The 26,837-nt window shown below is 44.1% G+C and overlaps 1 protein-coding gene across 1 annotated transcript in view; it reads right to left on the bottom strand.

The window, feature by feature from the left end:
- Window positions 1–26,837, bottom strand: part of GIPC2 (GIPC PDZ domain containing family member 2) — a 77,062-nt gene that overhangs the window by 14,143 nt on the left and 36,082 nt on the right. Inside the window, exons 3-4 of the mRNA XM_077276306.1 lie at window positions 14,697–14,877; window positions 557–666 (exon numbers count right to left, since the gene is read on the bottom strand). Coding sequence (XP_077132421.1) covers window positions 557–666; window positions 14,697–14,877 — 291 coding nt within the window. The remainder of the gene's footprint in view (window positions 1–556; window positions 667–14,696; window positions 14,878–26,837) is intronic.

The following is a 26,837-nucleotide window of genomic DNA, read 5'->3' on the forward strand; positions in this document are numbered from 1 at the left end:
TATATATTTTATTACTGAGGGTCCAGAGCGATCGCCTCAGAGGCTGAATTCACTGTACAGACTGTGCTAACAGATTATCTCCTGCATCTGAACTAGCAGAGGACACCGAACATGGTGACCTAGAAAAGCAACACCGAAGCTGTGGAAAATTCTCATAATCTGACACATCAGTTGTCATAATAATGGCGGATTATCGGAATCTTACTGCGAAAGAGACACTGATCGTCACAGCACGAGGGAATATAGAGGGAATGTCAAGTCTTATGGTGACCTAGCATGGATGGATGGATGGATTGATGGAGTGGCACGTAATTTTTAAACTGCAGGATGACAATATATATATATAAATAATGTCATCTGTAACTTTAGGCCTTTTAGATCATTTCATCTTCAACTCGCTTAACTGTTCACAATAACAGTAATGTTGACCAGGGGTGCGCACACTTTTACATGCCACTTTAGATAAAAACTCCAGGCATCTTCCAGCAGCTGCAATTTATAAGGTTTCATTTCCCTTCCACGGACAGTGTATAAAGATCCAGAAGACGAGACTCACCATTTCTTCCACAGTAGCAGGACCCTTAGATCTTAACCGGAGGGTCTCTCGTCCAGTAGAAATTTTACCTTCTGTTGTTTTTCCTCCTCTCGATCTTGGTTCAATCATTTCTGGAAAAACAGAGGATAGGAGAATTATTTTAAAAGCTATTAATTCACTTAAGACAATACCGTAATAAGGTTACATAATTTTCTGGGTCCTAATTGGGGGTTAAGAGAATATAAGCGTCATTTTTATTTTACAGAGCGTCTAACCCCCTGTATTGACATTACATGACAACATTCTCCAGCCTCCACTAGGGGGAGCTCACAGCATACAGGTTTATCTTTAGTTCAATGTACATGTAGTGAGCGCCCTCTAGTGGAGGATGCAAGCTGCCAGAATATTATCCTTTATCCCTATTAACTGTGCAAGACCTTTGGAGCTCCATATAAGAAAAACAGAGTTCATATAGAATCTAAAAAAATTAATGTACTGTGTATATGTATATATATAGAGAGAGAGATTACTGTTTATTATCTATCTGAGCTGTTTTTCTGATACAAAGCTCCAAATAGCCATAGAGTTAAATGATAAACTTCTGTATGTTATATGTACTGTACTTGTTTGTTAGAATGCTGAATTGTAAAGTGTTGTGGAATATGTTGACCCTATAGAAACTAAATAGATAATACACTGTTTGTTATTATTTATGTTGTCGCATAAAATCTGTAAAAGAATATTTACTTTTTGTGAGCTGCCAAACACTTTACCGCCACTCATACATTGTAACTAGGGATGAGAACCTGAACCCCATAGAAATCAATGGTGACCTGAACGTTGGAGCTGGAATCTCTCTCCCTGTTTCTCTCCCTCGGTCCGTGTTCAGAGTTCAGCACCAGACACTGACGCTAAAGTCTATAGTCATCCCTGACTATAAAAGCCTATCCTCAATGGAAGAGGAGGGGGAATTGGGTTCAGCTTACTGGATACAATTGTAGCAGACATTGATATTAGGATCGTGCAAGTTTTCACACTGAGCAGAAACAAGAACGTTTCTATTCACTGAAAGAAAACAGATTTGAAAACTTATGAAGTATTGAAATGTAAAATCAGTAGAAAGTAGCGAAACCTTTGCTAACACGATGCTTTCATTCAGCTGTGCATTACCTTGTGCCTCTCTGTGCCACGTCACGGCTGTGCAGGGTACGATCAGATCCATCAGAGGTGGGCTCTAGAGCTGCCCTCAGCTGTTAGGCTGTGAGCCCACGTTCACACACTCAGTATATGGTCAGGATTTCACATCAGTATTTGTAGCCAAAACCAGGAGAAGAACAATCAGGAAAAAGTATAATAGAAACATATGCATCACTTCTGTATTTATCACCCACTCCTGGTTTTGGCTTACAAACACTGATGTAAAATACTGACCAAATACTGAACGTGTGAACGTGGCCTCAGTAACATATTGGCCATGTTGCACCTACAGTTTTGCATTGTGTCTTTCCTTCGTTTGTTTTTCTATAAGTCATGATACTTTATTGCCAGGTCACAACACTGACAGAGCAAAATAGTAACTTGTGAGATTTGTGTTTCCAGCCCTGACATGGACTTATGTTCAGTGAACTTGTCTATCCTTTATTTATCTGTTTGTTGGAAGGATAGATGATCACCTCTGAGAACCTCATCGATCGTCAGAATGGGACAGTTTTATCCACAACGGGGGACTTTCATTCCCATTACAGAATGGAGCGACAGGTCGGATGCCCAATTGCCGCTTCATTATTTCTCTCTGGTGCTGCCGCAAAAGCCAGTGACAAAGTCAGCAGCTCTGTAGAGAGTAATGGAGGGGTGATCGGGCATGCACACTACCGCTCCATTCTAGTGGTTCTAAAAGTTCCCAGTTCTTCCAAACACTGCCAGTCTCAGCGGTCGGGCATCACCGATCAACACATTCTTACTTATCCCATGGAGAAGTGATGACCTATTGTCAGATGACAGTCCCTTTAAAGTCTGTCTGTTGTCCTAGAGAGGTTGGGCAGCCAGTATGTGTAAGCAGAGGTTACATAGGGACTGGGATTCCCCCTGGACTTTACCCACCGCAGAGAGTATGTGGCATGAAGACTCTGGCCTACCGTGGAAACCTTCAAAAAGAACCTGAAGACCTAGATCTTCCGACAAGCCTACAACCTGCAGTAACCGCCGATCGACCAAACTGATGCACGACCAGCTCTACCCTCACCTACTGTATCCTCACCCATCCCTTGTAGATTGTGAGCCCTCGCGGGCAGGGTCCTCACTCCTCCTGTATCCTCACCCATCCCTTGTAGATTGTGAGCCCTCGCGGGCAGGGTCCTCACTCCTCCTGTATCCTCAACCATCCCCTGTAGACTGTGAGCCCTCGCGGGCAGGGTCCTCGCTCCTCCTGCATCCTCATCCCTCCTTTGTAGATTGTGAGCCCTCGCGGGCAGGGTCCTCTCTCCTCCTGTGTCCTCACCCATCCCTTGTAGATTGTGAGCCCTCGCGGGCAGGGTGTCCTTGCTCCTCCTGTATCCTTACCCATCCCTTGTAGATTGTGAGCCCTCGCGGGCAGGGTCCTCTCTCCTCCTGTGTCCTCACCCATCCCTTGTAGATTGTGAGCCCTCGCGGGCAGGGTGTCCTTGCTCCTCCTGTATCCTTACCCATCCCTTGTAGATTGTGAGCCCTCGCGGGCAGGGTCCTCTCTCCTCCTGTGTCCTCACCCATCCCTTGTAGATTGTGAGCCCTCATGGGCAGGGTCCTCGCTCCTCCTGTATCCTCACCCATCCCTTGTAGATTGTGAGCCCTCGCGGGCAGGGTCCTCTCTCCTCCTGTATCCTCACCCATCCCTTGTAGATTGTAAGCCCTCGCGGGCAGGGTCCTCTCTCCTCCTGTATCCTCACCCAACCCTTGTAGATTGTGAGCCCTCGTGGGCAGGATCCTATCTCCTCCTGTATCTTCACCCATCCCTTGAAGATTGTGAGCCCTCGCGGGCAGGGTCCTCTCTCCTCCTGTATCCTCACTCATCCCTTGTAGATTGTGAGCCCTCGCGGGCAGGGTCCTCTCTCCTCCTCCTGTATCCTCACTCATCCCTTGTAGATTGTGAGCCCTCGCGGGCAGGGTCCTCTCTCCTCCTGTATCCTCACCCATCCCTTGTAGATTGTGAGCCCTCACGGGCAGGGTCCTCTCTCCTCCTGTATCCTCACTCATCCCTTGTAGATTGTGAGCCCTCGCGGGCAGGGTCCTCTCTCCTCCTGTATCCTCACTCATCCCTTGTAGATTGTGAGCCCTCGCGGGCAGGGTCCTCTCTCCTCCTCCTGTATCCTCATTCATCCCTTGTAGATTGTGAGCCCTCGCGGGCAGGGTCCTCTCTCCTCCACCTGTATCCTCACTCATCCCTTGTAGATTGTGAGCCCTCGCGGGCAGGGTCCTCTCTCCTCCTGTATCCTCACTCATCCCTTGTAGCTTGTGAGCCCTCGCGGGCAGGGTCCTCTCTCCTCCTGTATCCTCACTCATCCCTTGTAGATTGTGAGCCCTCGCGGGCAGGGTCCTCTCTCCTCCTCCTGTATCCTCACTCATCCCTTGTAGATTGTGAGCCCTCGCGGGCAGGGTCCTCTCTCCTCCACCTGTATCCTCACTCATCCCTTGTAGATTGTGAGCCCTCACGGGCAGGGTCCTCTCTCCTCCTGTACCAGTCGCGACTTGTATTGATTAAGATTACTGTACTTGTTTTTATTATGTATACCCCTCCTCACATGTAAAGTGCCATGGAATAAATGGCGCTATAATAATAATAATGAAGCAAAGCACCGAGGCTGGGCCTAATGAATGAGTAATGGGAAGATCTGGAATAGTGGAAGATTGCATCTATCCCTGGTGTAGCAGAATGGCTGCCTGTAAAGGTGAGGAGCCTGGTAGAGAATATTCCTCAGAGAGAAAGTAATTGATTAGGAAGGAAAGCAAAAGTGTGTGAACAGTAGAAGCTGTAACAGCTAAAGTATAGGTGAGCGGCGCTGAGACACAGTGCCAGGGTGTGCGCCGCCTGGAACAGCTGCCATAGCAAAAGCCGGCAAGCACAGCCAGCAAGCAGTCACCCTCATGGAGAGCAGTGGAGAAGAGGTCCTAAGAGTGTGACGGGGCCTGGAGCGTGGAGAGACCAAGTGACTTCCAGTCGAGTGGTGTATCAGTGGCAGAGCGACCTCAGGTGCCAGGAAACATGGAGACACCAGAGATGGCATACACTGCCAGAAAAGTTCTACTGTGGTGCAACATTTATAGCACAAATGGAAGACTGCAAAGAAAGCCACATTGCTTTGTCCTATCATTTGCCCACTTATTGGGGAGCCAGTGTATGCTCAGTACAGTCTACAGGGGGGCATTAGCACGCAGGCCACTGACGTAAATAAAACTAAGCTGCAGTACCACGTGCAACCTGTGGGAAACAATGGCGCTGTTTTTGAAAAAAGCAACTATGCCCTTTCATTCTGGTACAACCCCTTTAAAGTCACTGCAAAGTCCTCAGTGACTGTCACAAATGTGCCAGCATGAATTAATGCCGGAAACCTGAGATGTGATTGGAATGAAGCCGACATGAATCACTCAGTATTTTTAGCTCGGCCTGGGGGAGCAGGACTGTTACATGGCCAAAGTCTTCAAAAGCTTTCACAGCAGCGTGCCGGAGGCTTTTAAGGAAGCGGGCAGTGTGCCCGTGGCAAGCAGATTTTTGTCATTGAGTAACCACCCATAGTGACTAAAGTAACCGTATCAATGTCGGCGTCCTCCGCAGAACCATGACCTGTCCGGAGGAAAGGATGGGAATGTTCTGCTCATTCCATACTGACTGGATTGTCACTTTTTTCTCTAGTCGTTTTGGTATTTCTTTTTTTTCTCTCCTTTTTTTTCCTGTATTTTAACTACAAAAGTCATCATTTCGTGATGTAACTTTTTTCATTTCTTCTTCTCCTTCTCCCAAAACCCATAACAATTTTTGTGGGCTTCACAGGTTTACAAAGATGGCAAAGATGGGGGTCTTATTACAGGGGGGCTGATGGACACCAGAAAAGGCGACACTTAGGTCCCTTTCACACATCAGTTTTTTGCCATCAGTCGCGATCCGTCGAATTTTGAAAAAACACGGATCCGTCGCAGATTGTGAAAAACTGATGCAACGGATCCGTTTTTTTCACCGGATCCAACTAGCTGATCTGGCTAATTGGATCCTAAAAAAATCGGAGCATGCTCAGTTAAAAAAACGGAATCCGTCGCTGGATTCCGTCATTTGATGGATTCAGCACCATAGGCTTCCATTTGAGCAAACAACGGATGGCGACGGATCCATCGCTGTCCATTTTTTCGACAGACACAAAAAATGTTACTATGTCGGTTATCTCCGGCCGCCGGACAAACAATTTTTGACAGATCCGGTGAACGAGAGATGAAACGCGAGGCCATCCGTCGCAATCCGACGCTAATACAAGTCTATGAGAAAAAAATGGATCCGGCAGCCTCAGTCGCCAGATCCGTTTTTTTCAAAATTCAACGGATTGCAACTGATGGCAAAAAACTGATGTGTGAAAGGGGCCTTAAATGCCACCATCATAGATTGAAACGCCAATTAGGGGGTTAAATAGCGGTGATCTTCGATGGCTGCTGTTAGAGGGGCATGTCGTCTGTATAACAGCTCCTCACACTCACAGCCGACATGCGGCGTACGTGTAGATCGCACATCGGGAAGAAGCCATTTTGTAAATAGACCTTGTATAAATAAAAAAGCAAACTGCTATTGTTGGGTATATGCGGTTCCTATGCAGACCCATGTGTCTCCATGGTTACAAACTATAAATCTTATGAGTAACCTGATCCTGCAGTCGTCAGTTACTTCTCAACACCTGTCCTCCGCAGGATAGGAGAAGGCCATGGATGCCTTTCTTGCTAGAATAGAGATGTGGTAGATTTATAGATTACACAGCGAATCATGTGGATGACGGCCATGTAATGCTGTATTGTATGTATTCAAACTAACACACTAGGCCTCAGTTACTAACGCCGTCCATGTCACCCATAGCAACCAATCACAGCACAGCTTTCATTCTTCCCAAGTCACTTTAGAGATGAAAGCTGAGCTGTGATTGGTTGCTGCAGGCAGCAGGACGCTTGTGTGGATGCCTCCTATGTTGTGCCTATAACACGACCTCCATTCCTTGTTCTTTGCCTCCCATGTTGTGCTCGGCCTCCTCAGGTTCTGCGCTAGATATCGCCACAGTACAGATTTATATCATTATTGTAAATTTACACAGCATAAAACTTGACCTCATCCATTTTGCTAAACAAAGTAAATGCTTTTTCTTATTTCACATTATTGGGCGCCCGTCCGAACGCCATTTAAATGCACATATGTATGATCTGAGCTCAGGACACGTCATCAATACCAAATCATTGGGGTCCAGCACTTGGGACCCCCGGTCAGCTGTTAACAGCTCCACCGGCGGCCGGATGTAAACTCCCATTCACACGTCTGAGTTTCCCGCAATGTTTTCATTTTTTAGGGATAGGACCCGTGCCTAGATCAGCGTTTTCACATGACCATTTATTGGTGGATCAGAAAAAAACCACAAACATGTCCACTCAATGATGGCTCTACACAAAAACCAGCAGACCCGCGAGAACGCCATGGGTGATCGGCTTGTATTTCACTGACCGGCAGCTGAGTGAAGCTTGGGAAACCGCCATCAGCCTTTTTTATTTCATTCGAATAAACTGGATGACGCACAGATGGTAGGAATGGAAACACTGACCAAAAATGGATGAAAACTGGTCAGGGTTTCTATTTTAATAGAGCAGTGTAAAAAGTCAAAGCAGCATGGCCTGAAACATTGATGGCTGATTTCAGAAGAGGAGCTCATCTCCTATTTATGTCTACTGGATCTGAGCTGCATTGCCAGAGAACAACCATTAACCACTGTACGCAGCTGTTTGCATCCATCCACTGATGGGGCTGCAGACTGATAATCACTTGCCTTGTTATGACTAACAATATATATCATATATATATTTTCTTCATATAATTGTTTTGAAAACAACTGGTTCCAGGATTCAGCATGTGGTGGACTTAAATTATTTAGTTTACAAACATATAGCACTAAGCACTTTTTTTGTCTCCACCCCTGGATCAGTCCATAAGATATATATATATATATATATATATATATATATATATATATATATATATATATACTTGTCAATCTTGGACTGGTCTCCTGTGGCCACACACACTATTACATCTATTGATCTATTTGAGTGATCATTTCGCCCCTATGCATATTAGAGTTTGTGGATATATAAATGGTATGTGATACCTGATCTGCACCCTGCAGTTTTTTTTGCATGTGTGTCTCCATTGTGGATATAAAAGAAAGAAATATTTTTTAAAAGAAAATTGTTTTTAAATAATGATTCAATAAAATTTTGTGTGTTATGCATTCATGACATTGGCTTCCGTTCTATTTTTGGGATTCTGTTTATGGTTTGTGGAAGTGTCATACATATATAGGCCAGTTTTCATGCTATATGATCCTTTGATAATCACTTGGGGTGCCGGGTATCAGAGCCCACTTATCTTTATGTAGCTCATGCTCAGCAGCAGCAGTATGCTGGCCAATATACAGCAGTACTGAACATTGTAGCTGTGAATCCAACTCTGGAGTGCATTACACCAGTCATCAGAATGATGCAGCAGCGCTATGCTGGACAATATACAGCAGTACTGAACATTGTAGCTGTGAATCCATCTCTGGAGTGCATTATATCAGTCATCAGAATGATGCAGCAGCAGTATGCTGGACAATATACAGCAGTACTGATCATTGTAGCTGTGAATCCAGCTCTGGAGTGCATTATACCAGTCACCAGAAATAAGCATCAGCATGGAGGTCATTGTGCAGCAGTAAAGAACATGATAGCCGAGAATTGAACTTTGATTTGGGTGTGATATAAAACGTACTAGAAAGAAGCAGCACACAGGACATTATACAGAAGTGCTAAGCAATTAAACAGCAGCAGCAGAGGACATTATACAGCAGTTTTGCGCAGTGTAGCTATAAATTCAGCTCTAGGATGAGATGAAACGCTTACTAGAAAGTATCAAACATTGTTTGTGTGTGTTTGTGTCTCCTCTTTCACACTGTTCCACCCACCTCCTCCTCTTTTCTCTATAGATCTTAATAGACAGCTGTCTGTGAGCTAGTGGATAGAGACTAGCTGCTATGATGTCTCCCATATAGAGCACACACAGACATGAGATTCCTGCTCTACTGCCTATATGTATAACATGTAGAGAAGCAGAAGCAGCACAGAGGATAGAACAATACGGAGCAGTGAAGTTGTGAATTCAGCACTGGTGTGATGTAAAACAGAAGAAAGCAGCAGGAAGGTAGTCATTATACATCAGTACTGAGAAGTGTAGCTGTGAATCCAACTTTTGGGAGAGATAAAACACTTAATAGAAATAAAATAGCAGGGGGTTCTGTGTCTCTATGCCTCTTTCTACCTGTCCTGAGTGAGCTGTCAGTCCATCTTGTCAAGAGCATGAAGAATTTTAGCAGCTTTTTCAGAGTGAATGATGAGTTCAGGGGGCATGGGGGCAGACGAAGAAATGTCTCACAAGTGGAGAAAGAGGCAGAACTCTCTGATGAGATATGTTACAAAGTTTCTTTTATTTTTTTTGTATTCTGCAAAGTCTTTTGACACGACGGCAACCATTTAGAATTGCATAAAAGAACGCTCTAAATACAAAAGAAAAACTTGTAAAAATGTGTGAAATTTACGGTTGTTTTTCAAGCCTTAAAAAAATTGTGTGCGTCTAATAGGGTGAATGACCAGGATCAGATTAAGCAGCGGAATAATGGCGCGGGCATAGCTCCTGTACCTCAGCCGTCTCTGTGGATTCATGCCATGGGGTGGAAGGTGGTTAGAATAACTCGGGGATTTATATTTATATGTGCTCTTTTTTATTTTGAGGGAGATGCATTCAGCTAATTTCCATACTAATGAGAATGAATAGGACTTGGGGTGACAGGTGGCGCCTCTGAGCAGTCCGAAACGTCCCCATAACATTGCTGTCATTGTAAGAACAGGTAATAATTGAAATTACATTACTGCAGGACAGAAAGCAGCTCCGCTACCTCCATGTGCTCTGCAAATGCCAACTCTGATCTAATTAAACAGGAATCTGATGCAGCAAATAAGAAATGGAGAACATTAGTGCATTAGCCGAATGTTACATTGTTCCCCTGTTACTGGATTCTATTTATCAAAACTTGCCCTTTATGTTCCTTGTTTAGTTTCTAAATCAGACAAATCCCCTCCATTAAACACAGGAGCCGCCGCTAATTGGCAGCTAAATATTGTTCTGCGCAACACAAACTCCAGCGACAAAGGCGAGCGCCAACTGCAAGGTGTCAGCTCCACCTAGTGGACCCTACTGAAATGGCAGCGCAAAAAAAGTTAGTTTCTACTTTGCATTTAGTTTTGAGTTTTCAAGGACAAAGAAAAGTGGAAGATAAAGGATTGCAGAACATTGGGGTCTTACGTGATTGAAACCCTTTGAACACAAATGTTATTCTAATGCCTATTTTACAACTGTACTATGCTGGTATTGGTAATAAAAATGGCATGCTTGCATCAAATAAGCCTTCTGTGAGCAGAGGTATATATTGCCATAAACATACACCAATCAACATTGTGCTGCGTCTTCTGACATCTCTCATAGCCAAAACCCAAGACAGAAACAAAATGAACATATTTTCTGCTGTAAGTAAATAAGTAAAAGCAATAATGCATATAAATAACATTAGGGAGTTAGTAGGTCTTTGTTCCTGTGTGCATTTTCAAACACTAATCCGGCTTTTTTATGTTTCTTTTGGAGTAATGGCTTCTTCCTGGCAGAGTGGCCTTTCAGCCGATGTTGATAGAGTACTCGTTTCACTGTGGATACTGACACAGTCTTACCAGCTTCCATCATCATCTTCACAAGGTCTTTTGCTTTTGTCCTTGGGTTGATATGCATATGTTGGACCAAAGCACGTTCATCTCTCGGACACAGAACCCATCTCCTTCCTGAGCGGTATGATGGAGGGACATTCCCATCTTATTTGTACTTGTGTATAATTTTGTACAGATGAATGAGGCATCTTCAGGTATCTTGAAACTGCACCCAAGGATGAGCCAGACTTGTGCAAGTCCGCAATTCTCTTTTGATATCTTGGTTGATTTCTTGAGGCTTTCCCATGATGCTACACAGAAGCAGTGTGTTTCAGGTGTGCATTAAAATACATCCACAGGTGTGTCTCTAATTAACGCAGATGTTGCCAAAAAAAACAGAAGCTTCCAAACCCATGACCTCATCATATGGGCAGAACAGAATTGTTTAAAGGCATAGTAATCTCAGTGTATGTAAACTTTTGACTTTGCAGTAAGTAATAAAAAAGCCTTAAAACCTTCTCTCTCTCATTATTCTGGCATTTGGCAAATATTAATAATTATGGTAATCCTAATTGACCTAAAGAGGAAAGGTTTCTTCTCATTTCATGTCAAATATTGAGAAAAACCTGCAGATGTGTCTTTATATAGTGGATGGAAACATCTGGTTTCAACTGTAAATGTAATGATGTAATGTCCAGCTCAAAGAAATACTGGGAACACCCCACAAGACCAGCTGTATACCGGGAACACCCCACAAGACCTGCCGTATACCGAGAACACCCCACAAGGCACATGTGTATCAGTGTTTTATAAGAGCACGGTAATAGTCGCAGCGGTGATCCTGGGATCTGGTGATCGCTCCGCAGTGACCTGTGATCTTTCATCTCCGCTAGCACATGGTTGCGGTGTAGTGCCCGGTTGTTTTTGTGTTCTCATTGTGCCTCCTCCTCCTGAGAACCTGACTCCCTCCGCACTTATCGGGCACATACACTTTTCAGTATCTTTTCTATCCATTTCCCTTCTCGTCTTTCCTCGGGGATCGTCTTACGTGTGACTCTGCTCACAGAATGTATGCTCCTTCCCTCTGTCAGCTGTAGAGAACCAAAGGCCTGTCCCCTTGGGCAAAGCAACAGACCTAAGAGCTGAAGCCTACCAGCTGCTGTAGAACCACAAGTCTCAGTATAGAGGTGTTCACGTGGCAATGGACAAGGAAGTTTTAGATATAAATTGTCGCATTATGAGGCCCCATGGACGCAGGCTGGACTCGGGGCCACAGGTTCCATTCAGTCGCCCTCTGGCAATGATACATGATCCCATTTATTCTAATGGGGTGTAGGGAGAACCTAGTGAGCGCGCTCAGCTGTTTCCGCATGACGCGGTACATGGGCCACCTCTGCCTTGCTGCATTCTGGGCCCCTGGAGCCCGACCAATAAAATATTTATTTTTGCCAAAACTGTGCATAGCGCAAAAATACATTCTAAGGGCCCTTTAATGTGGCCCCTAGACTTCCAGTAAGTCCAGCCAGAAACAATTGATAACAGGGAACAATAGCATGCAGTTAACTGCAAAGAAGATGAACTTCTGGTGATTCTATCTGATGTGTAGGACCCATTCGAGAAGTGTCAGGCCCCATCTGTGAGGCGTCGGGCCCCATCCGTGAGGCGTCGGGCCCCATCTGTGAGGCGTCGGGCCCCATCCGTGAGGCGTCCGGCCCCATCCGTGAGGCGTCCGGCCCCATCCGTGAGGCGTCCGGCCCCATCAGTGAGGCGTCAGGCCCCTTCCGTGAGGCGTCAGGCCCCATCCGTGAGGCGTCCGGCCCCATCCCTGAGGCGTCAGGCCCCATCTGTGAGCCCTCAGGTCCCATCTGTGAGGCGTCAGGTCCCATCAGTGAGGCGTCAGGCCCCATCCGTGAGGCGTCAGGCCCCATCCGTGAGGCGTCATGCCCCATCTGTGAGTCCTCAGGTCCCATCTGTGAGGCGTCAGGTCCCATCATTGAGGCGTCAGGCCCCATCCGTGAGGCGTCACGCCCCATCAGTGAGGCGTCAGGCCCCATCCATGAGGCATCAGGCCCCATCCGTGAGACGCCAGGCTCCATCTCTCAGTGATAGAGGCCTTAGGCCGGCGTCACACTGGCGAGTTTTATGGACGTATGAGCGCAGAAAATACGTCCGTAAAATACGCATTACACACGGCCCAATGAATCTCTATGGCCCAGCTCCTATCAGCCGTATATTACGCATCCGTAATATACAGTATTGTACAGATGTAGAAAATCGCAGCATGCTGCATTTGTCAGCGTATTGCACAAAAAATACGCCAATGAAAGTCTATGGGGGCGAGAAAAATACGGATTACACACGGACCAGCAGTGTGACTTGCGAGAAATACGCAGCGGTGTTCTATAGAAAAGCCGGTAATTCAATTGCCGGCTTTTTCTTTCTCCTTCACAAACCCGACAAGATATGAGACATGGTTTACATACAGTAAACCATCTCATATCCCCCTTTTTTTTTGCATATTCCACACTACTAATGTTAGTAGTGTGTATGTGCAAAATTTGGGCCCTCTAGCTATTAAATTAAAGGGTTAAATCACGGAAAAAATTGGCGTGGGCTCCCGCGCAATTTTCTCCGCCAGAGTGGTAAAGCCACTCTAATGCTAACACCCTGTGTCTTTATTTCATTAAAGGACTTTGTAATAATGTGTGTGTTTTCTTAACCATTTCGTACTATTGTATTAATAATGGATAGGTGTCATAATTGACGCCTCTCCATTATTAATCTGGCTTAATGTCACCTTACAATAGCAAGGTGGCATTAACCCTTCATTACCCCATATCCCACCGCTACACGGGAGTGGGAAGAGAGTGGCCAAGTGCCAGAATAGGCGCATCTTCCAGATGAGCCTTTTCTGGGGTGGCTGGGGGCAGATGTTTTTAGCCAGGGGGGTCCTATATCCATGGACCCTCTCTAGGTTATTAATATCTGCCCTCAGTCACTGGCTTTACCACTCTGGAGGAGAAAATTGCGAGGGAGCCCACGCCAATTTTTTCCGTGATTTAACCCTTTAATTTAATAGCTAGAGGGCCCAAATTTTGCACATACACACTACTAACATTAGTAGTGTGGCATATGCAAAAAAAAGGGATATGAGATGGTTTACTGTATGTAAACCATGTCTCATAACCTGTCGGGTTTGTGAAGGAGAAAGAAAAAGCCGGCAATTGAATTACCGGCTTTTCTGCTATATCGCGCTGAATTAAATATATATATATATATATATATGTGTGTCTCAATGACATATATATATATATATACTGTATATATGTTTTACCGAACATTTGAGCCCATAAATCCATTAGATGTCGGTTTTGTAAGCCTGAGAGAAAATATCGCAGTACGGATGCCATACGGATTACATACGGAGGATGCCATGCGCAAAATACGCTGCCACGCCCTGCCTACGGATGACATACGGATCACTATTTTGCGTATTACGGCCGTAAAAAACGGACCGTATTGTCTTGAGCGGAAAGTTTGTCTAACTGTATACTAATACCTGGAAACCTGCACCTTTTCTTTTTTTATTTACTGTACAGATTTTTTTTCACTTTTTTCTATGCTGACAAAAAATAATTCCAGCTGTTAACCATCAGCAAGCAGATTAGCTACTGAAACTTTACAACTCTGTAACAGAGCTGTGACATGGCCTATCTTGTATGCTAGAGATGATCACAAACATCCGCAGGAGCCTGGTACAGTGGCCATGTCGGCAGTCCGCGACCTCCAGGCCCGGGGCCTGCAAACCTCTTCCTGCCTGCCAGCATCTCCTACGCCTCCCCTGATTAGAAGGCCCCTTGTGACGCCATTGTCACTGTGTGCGCACACATGGCACCGCCGGGCTACTAATCAGAAGTGCTGGAGATGCCGGCAGGTAGAGGGAGGTTCGCAGGGCTCGGCGGCCACGGACTACTGACATGATCACTGAATCACGGTCCTGCCAGTGCTCGACTCTACAAGTATTGAACAATCAGCACATCCACCAGCGGCAGCTTGCTGACAGTTTCCAGCTTGCTGACAGTTTCCAGCTAACAAGCAGAACTGACTGTAACCACATAAAATCGGTCAGAAAACGTGCGACATGAATGTGAAATACCGCACTCACCAAACGCTTTCACGGGCTCTATTAATTTCAGGGTGAACGTTTGTCCTTTCTCCAGCTCTTTCAACATCTTGGCAACTTCATAATGGCGCGACCCTACAATGTTCTTCCCGTTAATGGACTCAACGTGGTCTCCAATGTTTATGACTTTGACTTTGTCGATGACGCTGTCTTCTTTAATGCGCTGTAAAGAGAAAGGAGGAAAGAGACCCGTCAATCGGTGTGTTCAATATCTCCATATAAAGAGGTACTCCGCCATTATTATATAGAGAGGCTACTCATATAAAGAGGTACTCCGCTGTTATTATATATAGAGGCTACTCATATAAAGAGGTACTCCGCCGTTATTATATATAGAGGCTACTCATATAAAGAGGTACTCCGCTGTTATTATATAGAGGCTACTCAGATAAAGAGATACTCCGCTGTTATTATATATAGAGGCTACTCATATAAAGAGGTACTCCGCTGTTATTATATATAGAGGCTACTCATATAAAGAGGTACTCCGCTGTTATTATATATAGAGGCTACTCATATAAAGAGGTACTCAGCTGTTATTATATAGAGAGGCTACTCATATAAAGAGGTACTCCGCCGTTATTATATATAGAGGCTACTCATATAAAGAGGTACTCCGCTGTTATTATATAGAGGCTACTCAGATAAAGAGATACTCCGCTGTTATTATATATAGAGGCTACTCATATAAAGAGGTACTGCGCTGTTATTATATAGAGGCTACTCATATAAAGAGGTACTCCGCTGTTATTATATAGAGGCTACTCATATAAAGAGGTACTCCGCCGTTATTATATATAGAGGCTACTCATATAAAGAGGTACTCCGCTGTTATTATATAGAGGCTACTCAGATAAAGAGGTGCTCCGCTGTTATTATATATAGAGGCTACTCATATATAGAGGTACTCCACTGTTATTATATATAGAGGCTACTCATATAAAGAGGTACTCCGCTGTTATTATATAGAGAGGCTACTCATATAAAGAGGTACTCCGCTGTTATTATATATAGAGGCTACTCATATAAAGAGGTACTGCGCTGTTATTATATAGAGGCTACTCATATAAAGAGGTACTCCGCTGTTATTATATAGAGGCTACTCATATAAAGAGGTACTCCGCCGTTATTATATATAGAGGCTACTCATATAAAGAGGTACTCCGCTGTTATTATATAGAGGCTACTCAGATAAAGAGGTGCTCCGCTGTTATTATATATAGAGGCTACTCATATATAGAGGTACTGCGCTGTTATTATATAGAGGCTACTCATATAAAGAGGTACTCCGCTGTTATTATATAGAGGCTACTCATATAAAGAGGTACTCCGCCGTTATTATATATAGAGGCTACTCATATAAAGAGGTACTCCGCTGTTATTATATAGAGGCTACTCATATAAAGAGGTACTCCGCCGTTATTATATATAGAGGCTACTCATATAAAGAGGTACTCCGCTGTTATTATATATAGAAGCTACTCATATAAAGAGGTGCTCCGCTGTTATTATATATAGAGGCTACTCACATAAAGAGTTACTCCGCTGTTATTATATATAGAGGCTACTCATATAAAGAGGTACTCCGCTGTTATTATATATAGAGGCTACTCATATAAAGAGTTACTCCGCTGTTATTATATATAGAGGCTACTCATATAAAGAGGTGCTCCACTGTTATTATATATAGAGGCTACTCATATAAAGAGGTACTCCGCTGTTATTATATATAGAGGCTACTCATATAAAGAGGTACTGCGCTGTTATTATATAGAGGCTACTCATATAAAGAGGTACTCCGCTGTTATTATATAGAGGCTACTCATATAAAGAGGTACTCCGCCGTTATTATATATAGAGGCTACTCATATAAAGAGGTACTCCGCTGTTATTATATAGAGGCTACTCAGATAAAGAGGTACTCCGCTGTTATTATATATAGAAGCTACTCATATAAAGAGGTACTCCGCTGTTATTATATATAGAGGCTACTCATATAAAGAGATACTCCGCTGTTATTATATATAGAGGCTACTCACATAAAGAGTTACTCCACTGTTATTATATATAGAGGCTACTCATATAAAGAGGTGCTCCGCTGTTATTATATAGAGAGGCTACTCATATAAAGAGGTGCTCCGCTGTTATTATATAGAGAGGCTACTCATATAAAGAGGTACTCCGCTGTTATTATATATAGAGGCTACTCATATAAAGAGGTACTCCGCTGTTATTATATAGAGAGGCTACTCATATAAAGAGGTACTCCGCTGTTATTATATATAGAGGCTACTCACATAAAGAGGTACTCCGCTGTTATTATATATAGAGGCTACTCATATAAAGAGGTACTCCGCTGTTATTATATAGAGAGGCTACTCATATAAAGAGGTACTCCGCTGTTATTATATAGAGGCTACTCATATAAAGAGGTACTCCGCTGTTATTATATAGAGGCTACTCATATAAAGAGATACTCCGCTGTTATTATATAGAGAGGCTACTCATATAAAGAGGTACTCCGCTGTTATTATATATAGAGGCTACTCATATAAAGAGGTGCTCCACTGTTATTATATAGAGAGGCTACTCATATAAAGAGGTACTCCGCTGTTATTATGTACAGAGGCTACTCATATAAAGAGCTGCTCCACTGTTATTATATATAGAGGCTACTCATATAAAGAGGTGCTCCACTGTTATTATATATAGGGGCTACTCATATAAAGAGGTACTCCGCTGTTATTATATACAAAGGCTTATCAAAATTGTGGGGAAACAACTTTCTTTCAAGCATTTGAAGCTGTCATGAGGATACTGTGACACAAAGGGGTCAGAAGATGGCGGCACTTGGCTACACGAGCACCTGCACTTGTTGGATCTGCTTTGCCTACCAGTTAGCAGTACAGATTTCCTTAGCTTTTCTGTTGCAAGGGTTAAACAGTTCTGTTTGTCTCCTAGAGCTCTCCATCCTGAGCTATCTCAGCTGTTCTGATTTCCCCACTCCCCTGTTGTATAATACTCAGCTCTTAGCTGAGTAGTTGCCAGTGGTAGCTTGTTATACCCTGGTTTGGAGCTGGAAGAGTGAGCTGTGTGAAGAGAGGTCGTCTAGGAGTCATCTCTGGAGATATTTGTTTAAGTGTCTTCCTTTTCCTGATCTTCTATTTGGTTTGCCTCACCTTTTATTTCCTCTTTCTCATTTCTGTAGCCTGGGAGCACGTTGAGCAATTGCGGTTTCTTTTATCCTTGTCCGTTTCCCTTTGTGTCTTTATGTTAGAGCAGAACTAGTGTTCCTGCTGCCCGACGCACTAGTCTGGATTGTTCTCAGGGTAAGACAGGAATAGGAATGCTATCGGCGCACGGGGTAAAAGAACCTGTCTAGAGATACTAGGGAGCTTAGGGCTGCACAGGGCACGGGTCAGAGGTGCCCCCCGTAATATTTCCTTAGTTGCAGAGCTCCCCTTCCATCTCGCCATGCGCCGTCTTGCTTCTGGCAGAAGTTTGACAGATGCTCATTCACACTCACCTGTGGCAAGCAACAGGTGTGGGCAATAAATCACACCAGTAAGCAGATAAAAAGGTGAGAAGTTCACTCAATCTTTGCATTGTGTGTCTGTGTGTGTGCCACAGTAAGCATGGAGAACAGAACGAGGAGAAGAGAACTGTCTGAGGACTTGAGAACCAAAATTGTTGAACAATATCAACAATCTCAAGTTTACAAGTCCATCTCCAGAGATTTTGATGTTCCTTTGTCCATGGTGCACAACAAAATCAAGACGTTTACAACCCATGGCACTGTGGCTAATCTCCCTGGACATGGACGGCAGAGAAAAACTGATTAAAGGTTGCAACGCAGGATAGTCTGGATCGTGGATAAGCAGCCTCAATCAAATTACAAAAAAATTCAAACTGTCCTGCAGGCTGAGGGTGCATCAGTGTCAGAGCGAGCTATCCATCCACGTGTGATTGAAATGAAATGCTATGGTAGGAAATTAATGAGGACCCTACTGCTGATACAGAGACATAAGAAAGCTAGACTGCAGTTTGGCAAAATGTAAGTGAGTAAGCCAAAAACCTTCTTGGAAAGAGTCTTTTGGATAGATGAGACCAAGATAGAGCTTTTTGGTAAAGCACATCATTCTATCATTAACCAAAAATGGAATGGACTGAGGCCTACAAAAAAAAAATAACAAAGTACCTGCAGTCAAATATGGTGGAGGTTCAAAGACCTGGAGCAGTTTGCAAAAGAAAAATGGTGAGAGGTGTAAGGTAAGAAAGCTTGTTGATGGTTATAGGAAGCGATTGATTGCAGTTCTTTTTTCCAAAGGGTGAAACCAAATATTGAGGGTGCCAACAATTTTGTCCTGCCCATTTGGGGGGGTTTTGTGAGAAATTATGTCCAATTTGCCTTTTTTTCTCAGTTTTTTTGTGTTTTTCCAACACACAAAGGAAATAAACATGTGTACAACAAAACGTGTGTAATTGCAATGATTTTCTGGGAGAAATAATTCATTTTCTGGAACAATTGGAAGGGTGCCAACACTGTCAGCCATGAATATATGTCTAGAGGCTTATCGTGTAAAGAGGTACTCCGCTGTGATTATTAATATAAGCTTGTTAAGTTGCAAAAAGAGTGAATGTATCCAAATCACAAGTAAATTCTCAGCTCTGTCCTAATAAAGGACTGCACTTTGCTTTACATCATACGACACTAGCAAAGAATTTACAGCGATCCCATAATTAATACAGAATATCTGCCGGCATCAGATTGCTGACAATTCCTGGGTATTAAAGGGACCCCCCTTCCTGACACTGAATAGTGACTATACAATTCTTGTATGGTCTGCTCCTGTGTAAACCTGTGATATTTGGGGGCCGTGCTGGAGATTCTGCATTCAGGCCCCCCGAGCTTCCAGATAACCAATGAGTTTTCTGAATTGAGTGTTCACATCACATTGTCCGGATGCTATAAGTTCTTATATGCAGGATTCCCGCCTCTAGGACCACCACTGGTCAGGAGAACTGGGTGCTACCCCCCATTTGTCAATGTCAGCTGCTTTCTCAGCTCTTGACCTTACTCCCACCCAATGGAGATCAGACTCATAACTTCCTGCACCAGAAGAAAGATTTAGTTTATAGCCTTTATCCTCTATTGCAATGCCGTGGCCAGAAGCCCAGGGACCCCCATAACCAATTGAGTTGGAGGTCTCCTGTCACCCGGACCCCACTTGTCATCACACTGACCATTTACGGGAATTACACTGGAATATGGTAGTAATAATAAGAAGAGAAAAGTTTAGGCAAATTCCTGGGAAGTTGTGAGTCCGCGCATACCATGGAAATGTTATCCTGTCTGTATAAACAGTGGGGGTCCTGCCTGTATAAACAGTGGGGGTCCTCCCTCCGCATTCTCTGTATTTATACACCGTGAATCAGGTCGACGCCCTAGAAATACCCCCAGCGTTGTGCTGTAACAGCGAGGGGGGGCACAAACAGATGAAAACGATTGTCTTACATGCCAATATTGTACTGTAACAATTATTTGGTGCATTAGGAGTTTTGCCCCAAATATTAATTTGCCCCCAGGTAAAGGTGATATTATATGATGCCACAGCAGCAGTGCCCCATACCTGCCCCACTACCAGTAATGCCCCTGACCACAGTGCCCCCTTTGCAGTCACAATACCCCATATTAAGCCATTAAACCTAAAATTACCCCAACCACCACCACAGTGTACGGTTCGCAGTCCCTGACCTCAGCCATATTGCCCCTTGTACATTCACTATGCCCGTACCACAACTATGGAGTGTGGGGGGTGATACCAAATGGAAGGATACGGTTCTGAGGAAAGGGATGGGGTAAAAGGACAGAAGTCAGATTAGAGGACGTGAAAACCTAAGAAGACGCGTGTTTACTATGGATGTGATTGCCTGGGGTAGCGCATCCCAGAGAACTGGTGCAGCTCGAGATAAGTCTTAAAGAAGAAAGTATTACAGAGAATATTTATCTTAGACTGATACAATACCATACAGCACAGGCATTGTGATAGTCCTACTTTACTTATAGACCTCTCCGTGTAAACCACGTCTATATTACTTGCCATTTTTTTAAAATTCCAAAAGTGGCGATAAAGTTTTTGGCAGAATCTGCACAGCAAGTGTGATCTAGTGTTGTGTCTCTTCCCAGTCCAGGAGGATTGTCAGGACTTTAATGCTGTGCCCGGCCGCACACAGGCATCAGCTGGTAATGTCACCCAGGCCAGCAGTGACGGAGGATTTCATCACAATTTTCAGTTCTTCTTATGGCGGAACGTGGGCAATACACAACGGGCCCAGTAAGGCCCAGATGAGAGCGGTGCCCGATGTGGCCCTGGCATATGCCCGAGATTGCCAGGTGCTAATGCTGGGATATAAGATCAATGACGGAGGACGCTGGGATCTGATCTTTTTATAACTCGCCCGCCATATTTCCCCAGTGTCACATGACACAGGATATTCACCGTCTGTGCAGCAGTGACACTTTACAGCTGTGAAAAATTGTTGTATTACAACCTCGTTAATAAAACAACGAAACATTAAGAGAGAAATCCACCGTAACAAAGGGATCCAGGGCCGGTCTGTCCACAACCAATCTCAGCCCTGCTCTCCTATTCATCTCTCATGACAGATCAGTCAGTAGGTGCGGGTGTGTGTTACCAGACCTGTCTGCGCGCCTTTATCCATGACCCCGACGCGCGCCCCGTCACCGCAAACAGTGAGACGCCGTCTTGAGAAAAATTACACCACATATAAAGGAGAGAAAAGCATCATCTGCCTGGTGTAAATAAGAGCTCGCACCCCGGAGCGTCCGCCATAGCCGTATGTGTAGAGGTAGTTTATATCAGCTCAGCAGGTACCACGAGAAAAGGAAATGTATGGATACCCCAGAGCTGCACTCACTATTCTGCTGGTGCAGTCATTGTGTACATACATTACATTACTGATCCTGAGTTACATCCTGTATTATACCCCAGAGCTGCACTCACTATTCTGCTGGTGCAGTCATTGTGTACATACATTACATTACTGATCCTGAGTTACATCCTGTATTATACCCCAGAGCTGCACTCACTATTCTGCTGGTGCAGTCACTGTGTACATACATTACATTACTGATCCTGAGTTACATCCTGTATAATACCCCAGAGCTGCACTCACTATTCTACTGGTGCAGTCACTGTGTACATACATTACATTACTGATCCTGAGTTACATCCTGTATTATACTCCAGAGCTGCACTCACTATTCTGCTGGTGCAGTCACTGTGTACATACATTACATTACGGATCCTGAGTTACATCCTGTATTATACTCCAGAGCTGCACTCACTATTCTACTGGTGCAGTCACTGTGTACATACATTACTGATCCTGAGTTACCTCCTGTATTATACTCCAGAGCTGCACTCACTATTCTGCTGGTGCAGTCACTGTGTACATACATTACATTACTGATCCTGAGTTACATCCTGTATTATACTCCAGAGCTGCACTCACTATTCTGCTGGTGCAGTCACTGTGTACATACAATACATTACTGATCCTGAGTTGCATCCTGTATTATACCCCAGAGCTGCACTCACTATTCTGCTGGTGCAATCACTGTGTACATACATTACATTACTGATCCTGAGTTGCATCCTGTATTATACCCCAGAGCTGCACTCACTATTCTGCTGGTGCAGTCACTGTGTATATACATTACATTACTGATCCTGAGTTACATCCTGTATTATACTCCAGAGCTGCACTCACTATTCTGCTGGTGCAGTCACTGTGTACATACATTACATTACGGATCCTGAGTTACATCCTGTATTATACTCCAGAGCTGCACTCACTATTCTACTGGTGCAGTCACTGTGTACATACATTACTGATCCTGAGTTACCTCCTGTATTATACTCCAGAGCTGCACTCACTATTCTGCTGGTGCAGTCACTGTGTACATACATTACATTACTGATCCTGAGTTACATCCTGTATTATACTCCAGAGCTGCACTCACTATTCTGCTGGTGCAGTCACTGTGTACATACATTACATTACTGATCCTGAGTTACATCCTGTATTATACCCCAGAGCTGCACTCACTATTCTGCTGGTGCAATCACTGTGTACATACATTACATTACTGATCCTGAGATACATCCTGTATTATACTCCAGAGCTGCACTCACTATTCTGCTGGTGCAGTCACTGTGTACATACAATACATTACTGATCCTGAGTTGCATCCTGTATTATACCCCAGAGCTGCACTCACTATTCTGCTGGTGCAATCACTGTGTACATACATTACATTACTGATCCTGAGATACATCCTGTATTATACTCCAGAGCTGCACTCACTATTATTAATAATAATAATAATCTTTATTTTTATATAGTGCTAACATATTACGCAGCGCTTTACAGTTTGCACACAGTATCATCGCTGTCCCCGATGGGGCTCACAATCTAAATTCTGCTGGTGCAGTCACTGTGTACATACATTACATTACTGATCCTGAGTTACATCCTGTATTATACTCCAGAGCTGCACTCACTATTCTGCTGGTGCAGTCACTGTGTACATACATTACGCTACTGATCCTGAGTTACCTCCTGTATTAGGCCGCCGTCACACATGCGAGTTTTACGGACGTAAGAGCGCAGAAACTACGTGCGTAAAACTCGCATAACATACGGCACAATGCTTCTCAATGGGTCTCGTCCTATCAGCCGTATATTACGGATCCGTAATATACGGCGTTCTACGGCCGTACAAAATCGCAGCATGCTGCGTTTGTCAGCGTATTGCGCAAATAATACGCCAATGAAAGTCTATGGGGGCGAGAAAAATACGGATTCCACACGGACCAGCAGTGTGACTTGCGAGAAATACGCAGCGGTGTTAGTGAAAAGTCGGTAATTCAATTGCCGGCTTTTCATTTCTCCTGCCTAAACCCAACAGGATATGAGACATGATTACATACAGTAAACCATCTCATATCCCCCTTTTTTTTGCATATTCCACACTAGTAATGTTAGTAGTGTGTATGTGCAAAATTTCAGCGCTGTAGCTGCTAAAATAAAGGGTTACATGGCGGAAAAAATTGGCGTGGGCTCCCGCGCAATTTTCTCCGCCAGAGTGGTAAAGCCAGTGACTGAGGGCAGATATTAATAGCCAGGAGAGGGTCCATGGTTATTGGCCCCCCCGTGGCTAAAAACATCTGCCCCCAGCCACCCCAGAAAAGGCACATCTGGAAGATGCGCCTATTCTGGCACTTGGCCACTCTCTTCCCACTCCCTGTAGCGGTGGGATATGGGGTAATGAAGGGTTAATGCCACCTTGCTATTGTAAGGTGACATTAAGCCAGATTAATAATAGAGAGGCGTCAATTATGACACCTATCCATTATTAATCCAATTGTAGGAAAGGGTTAAAAAACACACACACACATTATTAAAAATTATTTTAATGAAATAAACACAGCGGTTGTTTTAATATTTTATTGCTCTCTCAATCCATCAGCAACACCCTCGCTTGGAAAAACAATAAACGCACAAGATACATACCTTCTGCTGACCCGTCACGTCCCACGAGGTAATCCATCTGAAGGGGTTAAAATAATTTACAAGCAGGAGCCCTGCAAATGGAGCTGTGCTCGTGCTTGTAATTCCCCGGCGAATGAAGGAAATGTAGGTCATTGACCTACATTTCCTTCAGTCGCGGTGATGCGCCCCCTGGTGGATGTCCTCATATGACCTGGAGCGTGACCCACGCCAATTTTTTCCGCCATTTAACCCTTTATTTTAGCAGCTACAGCGGCCAAATTTTGCACATACACACTACTAACATTAGTGGTGTGGAATATGCAAAAAAAAATGGGATATGAGATGGTTTACTGTATGTAATCATGTCTCATATCATGTCGGGTTTGGGAAGGAGAAATGAAAAGCCGGCAATTGAATTACCGACTTTTCACAGATATCGCGCTGTAGTAAATATAAATACAGACTATATATATATATATGTGTCTCAATGACATATATATATGTATATATATATACATATATATATATATATATATATATACACTCACCGGCCACTTTATTAGGTACACCTGTCCAACTTCTTGTTAACACTTAATTTCTAATCAGCCAATCACATGGCGGCAACTCAGTGCATTTAGGCATGTAGACATGGTCAAGACAATCTCCTGCAGTTCAAACCGAGCATCAGTATGGGGAAGAAAGGTGATTTGAGTGCCTTTGAACGTGGCATGGTTGTTGGTGCCAGAAGGGCTGGTCTGAGTATTTCAGAAACTGCTGATCTACTGGGATTTTCACGCACAACCATCTCTAGGGTTTACAGAGAATGGTCCGAAAAAGAAAAAAAATCCAGTGAGCGGCAGTTCTGTGGGCGGAAATGCCTTGTTGATGCCAGAGGTCAGAGGAGAATGGGCAGACTGGTTCGAGCTGATAGAAAGGCAACAGTGACTCAAATCGCCACCCGTTACAACCAAGGTAGGCCTAAGAGCATCTCTGAACGCACAGTGCGTCGAACTTTGAGGCAGATGGGCTACAGCAGCAGAAGACCACACCGGGTACCACTCCTTTCAGCTAAGAACAGGAAACTGAGGCTACAATTTGTACAAGCTCATCGAAATTGGACAGTAGAAGATTGGAAAAACGTTGCTTGGTCTGATGAGTCTCGATTTCTGCTGCGACATTCGGATGGTAGGGTCAGAATTTGGCGTAAACAACATGAAAGCATGGATCCATCCTGCCTTGTATGGAGCATCTTTGGGATGTGCAGCCGACAAATCTGCGGCAACTGTGTGATGCCATCATGTCAATATGGACCAAAATCTCTGAGGAATGCTTCCAGCACCTTGTTGAATCTATGCCACGAAGAATTGAGGCAGTTCTGAAGGCAAAAGGGGGTCCAACCCGTTACTAGCATGGTGTACCTAATAAAGTGGCCGGTGAGTGTATATATATATACTGTATATATGTTTTCCCGAACATTTGAGCCCATAAATCCATTAGATGTCGGTTTTGCAAGCCTGCGAGAAAATCTCGCAGTACGGTTGCCATACGGATTACATACGGAGGATGCCATGCGCAAAATACGCTGACACACCCTGACTACGGATCAATATTTTGGGAACATTTCTCCGTATTACGGCCGTATTACGGCCGTATTACGGCCATAAAATACGGACCGTATTGTCTTACGCCCAGTGTGACGCCGGCCTTATACTTCAGAGCTGCACTCTTGTGTGTGCAGTCTGCTTTCGCTAATATCTCCGAGCACTCCTTTATTTCTCAATCTCTGCACAGAACTCGCTGCAGTAAATTCTCAGTAGCATCTTTCGACCCCATTTTACACATGCATTTACTCAGGCAATCATATGTGTGTTCTCAAGAGGGTAAGAGGAACGAGCTGCTGACACAAACCTCTGGCAGAGGCTTTCTGCTAGGGAAAAAAGTGATTGGGCATGTTGTAATTTGACATGCCCAATCCTTGTACTGTGTATGTGTATGACCACATGAACTCACTCTACCATTCGTCACCATACTGACTAGCAGCTGACAGTATCCAACACCCGGGTAATTTCTGCTCCTCGGGTCCTACAGGCACTGACGTGACGTATATAATACTGCACAGTGTGATGTTCTCGCTCACTCGCTGCGCTCGTCCTTCACCAGGGTAAAGTGCAGTAAATACAACTGAGATCTTAATCCTTGTAATCTGCTAATAAACCAACGTGTGTCTGAACATGTGATATGTTATTATACCACGTGCGATCTTTGGCAGCCATTCATCATCCTCTTGATTAATATGCAAATTAGTAGTAACCAGCGCCTGTTAGTAACCTCATAAAGTAAAATCCGCATTAACCCTTAAACCTGACCATTGTTAAATCAGCAGTTTGTACTCCAGAGCTGCGCTTCCTCCTGTACCCAGGAGAATTAAGCTGCAGCCTTCTGCTCATCCCTATGGTCCTGTGAAAGCCTTATACGCCAGGAATGTAAATCCTCCTCTAAGGGTTTATTTCAATAAATAAAAGCCTAAAACACACAAAAAATAAA

The sequence above is a fragment of the Ranitomeya variabilis genome, chromosome 8 (assembly GCF_051348905.1).
Source record: "Ranitomeya variabilis isolate aRanVar5 chromosome 8, aRanVar5.hap1, whole genome shotgun sequence".
NCBI lineage: Eukaryota > Metazoa > Chordata > Amphibia > Anura > Dendrobatidae > Ranitomeya > Ranitomeya variabilis.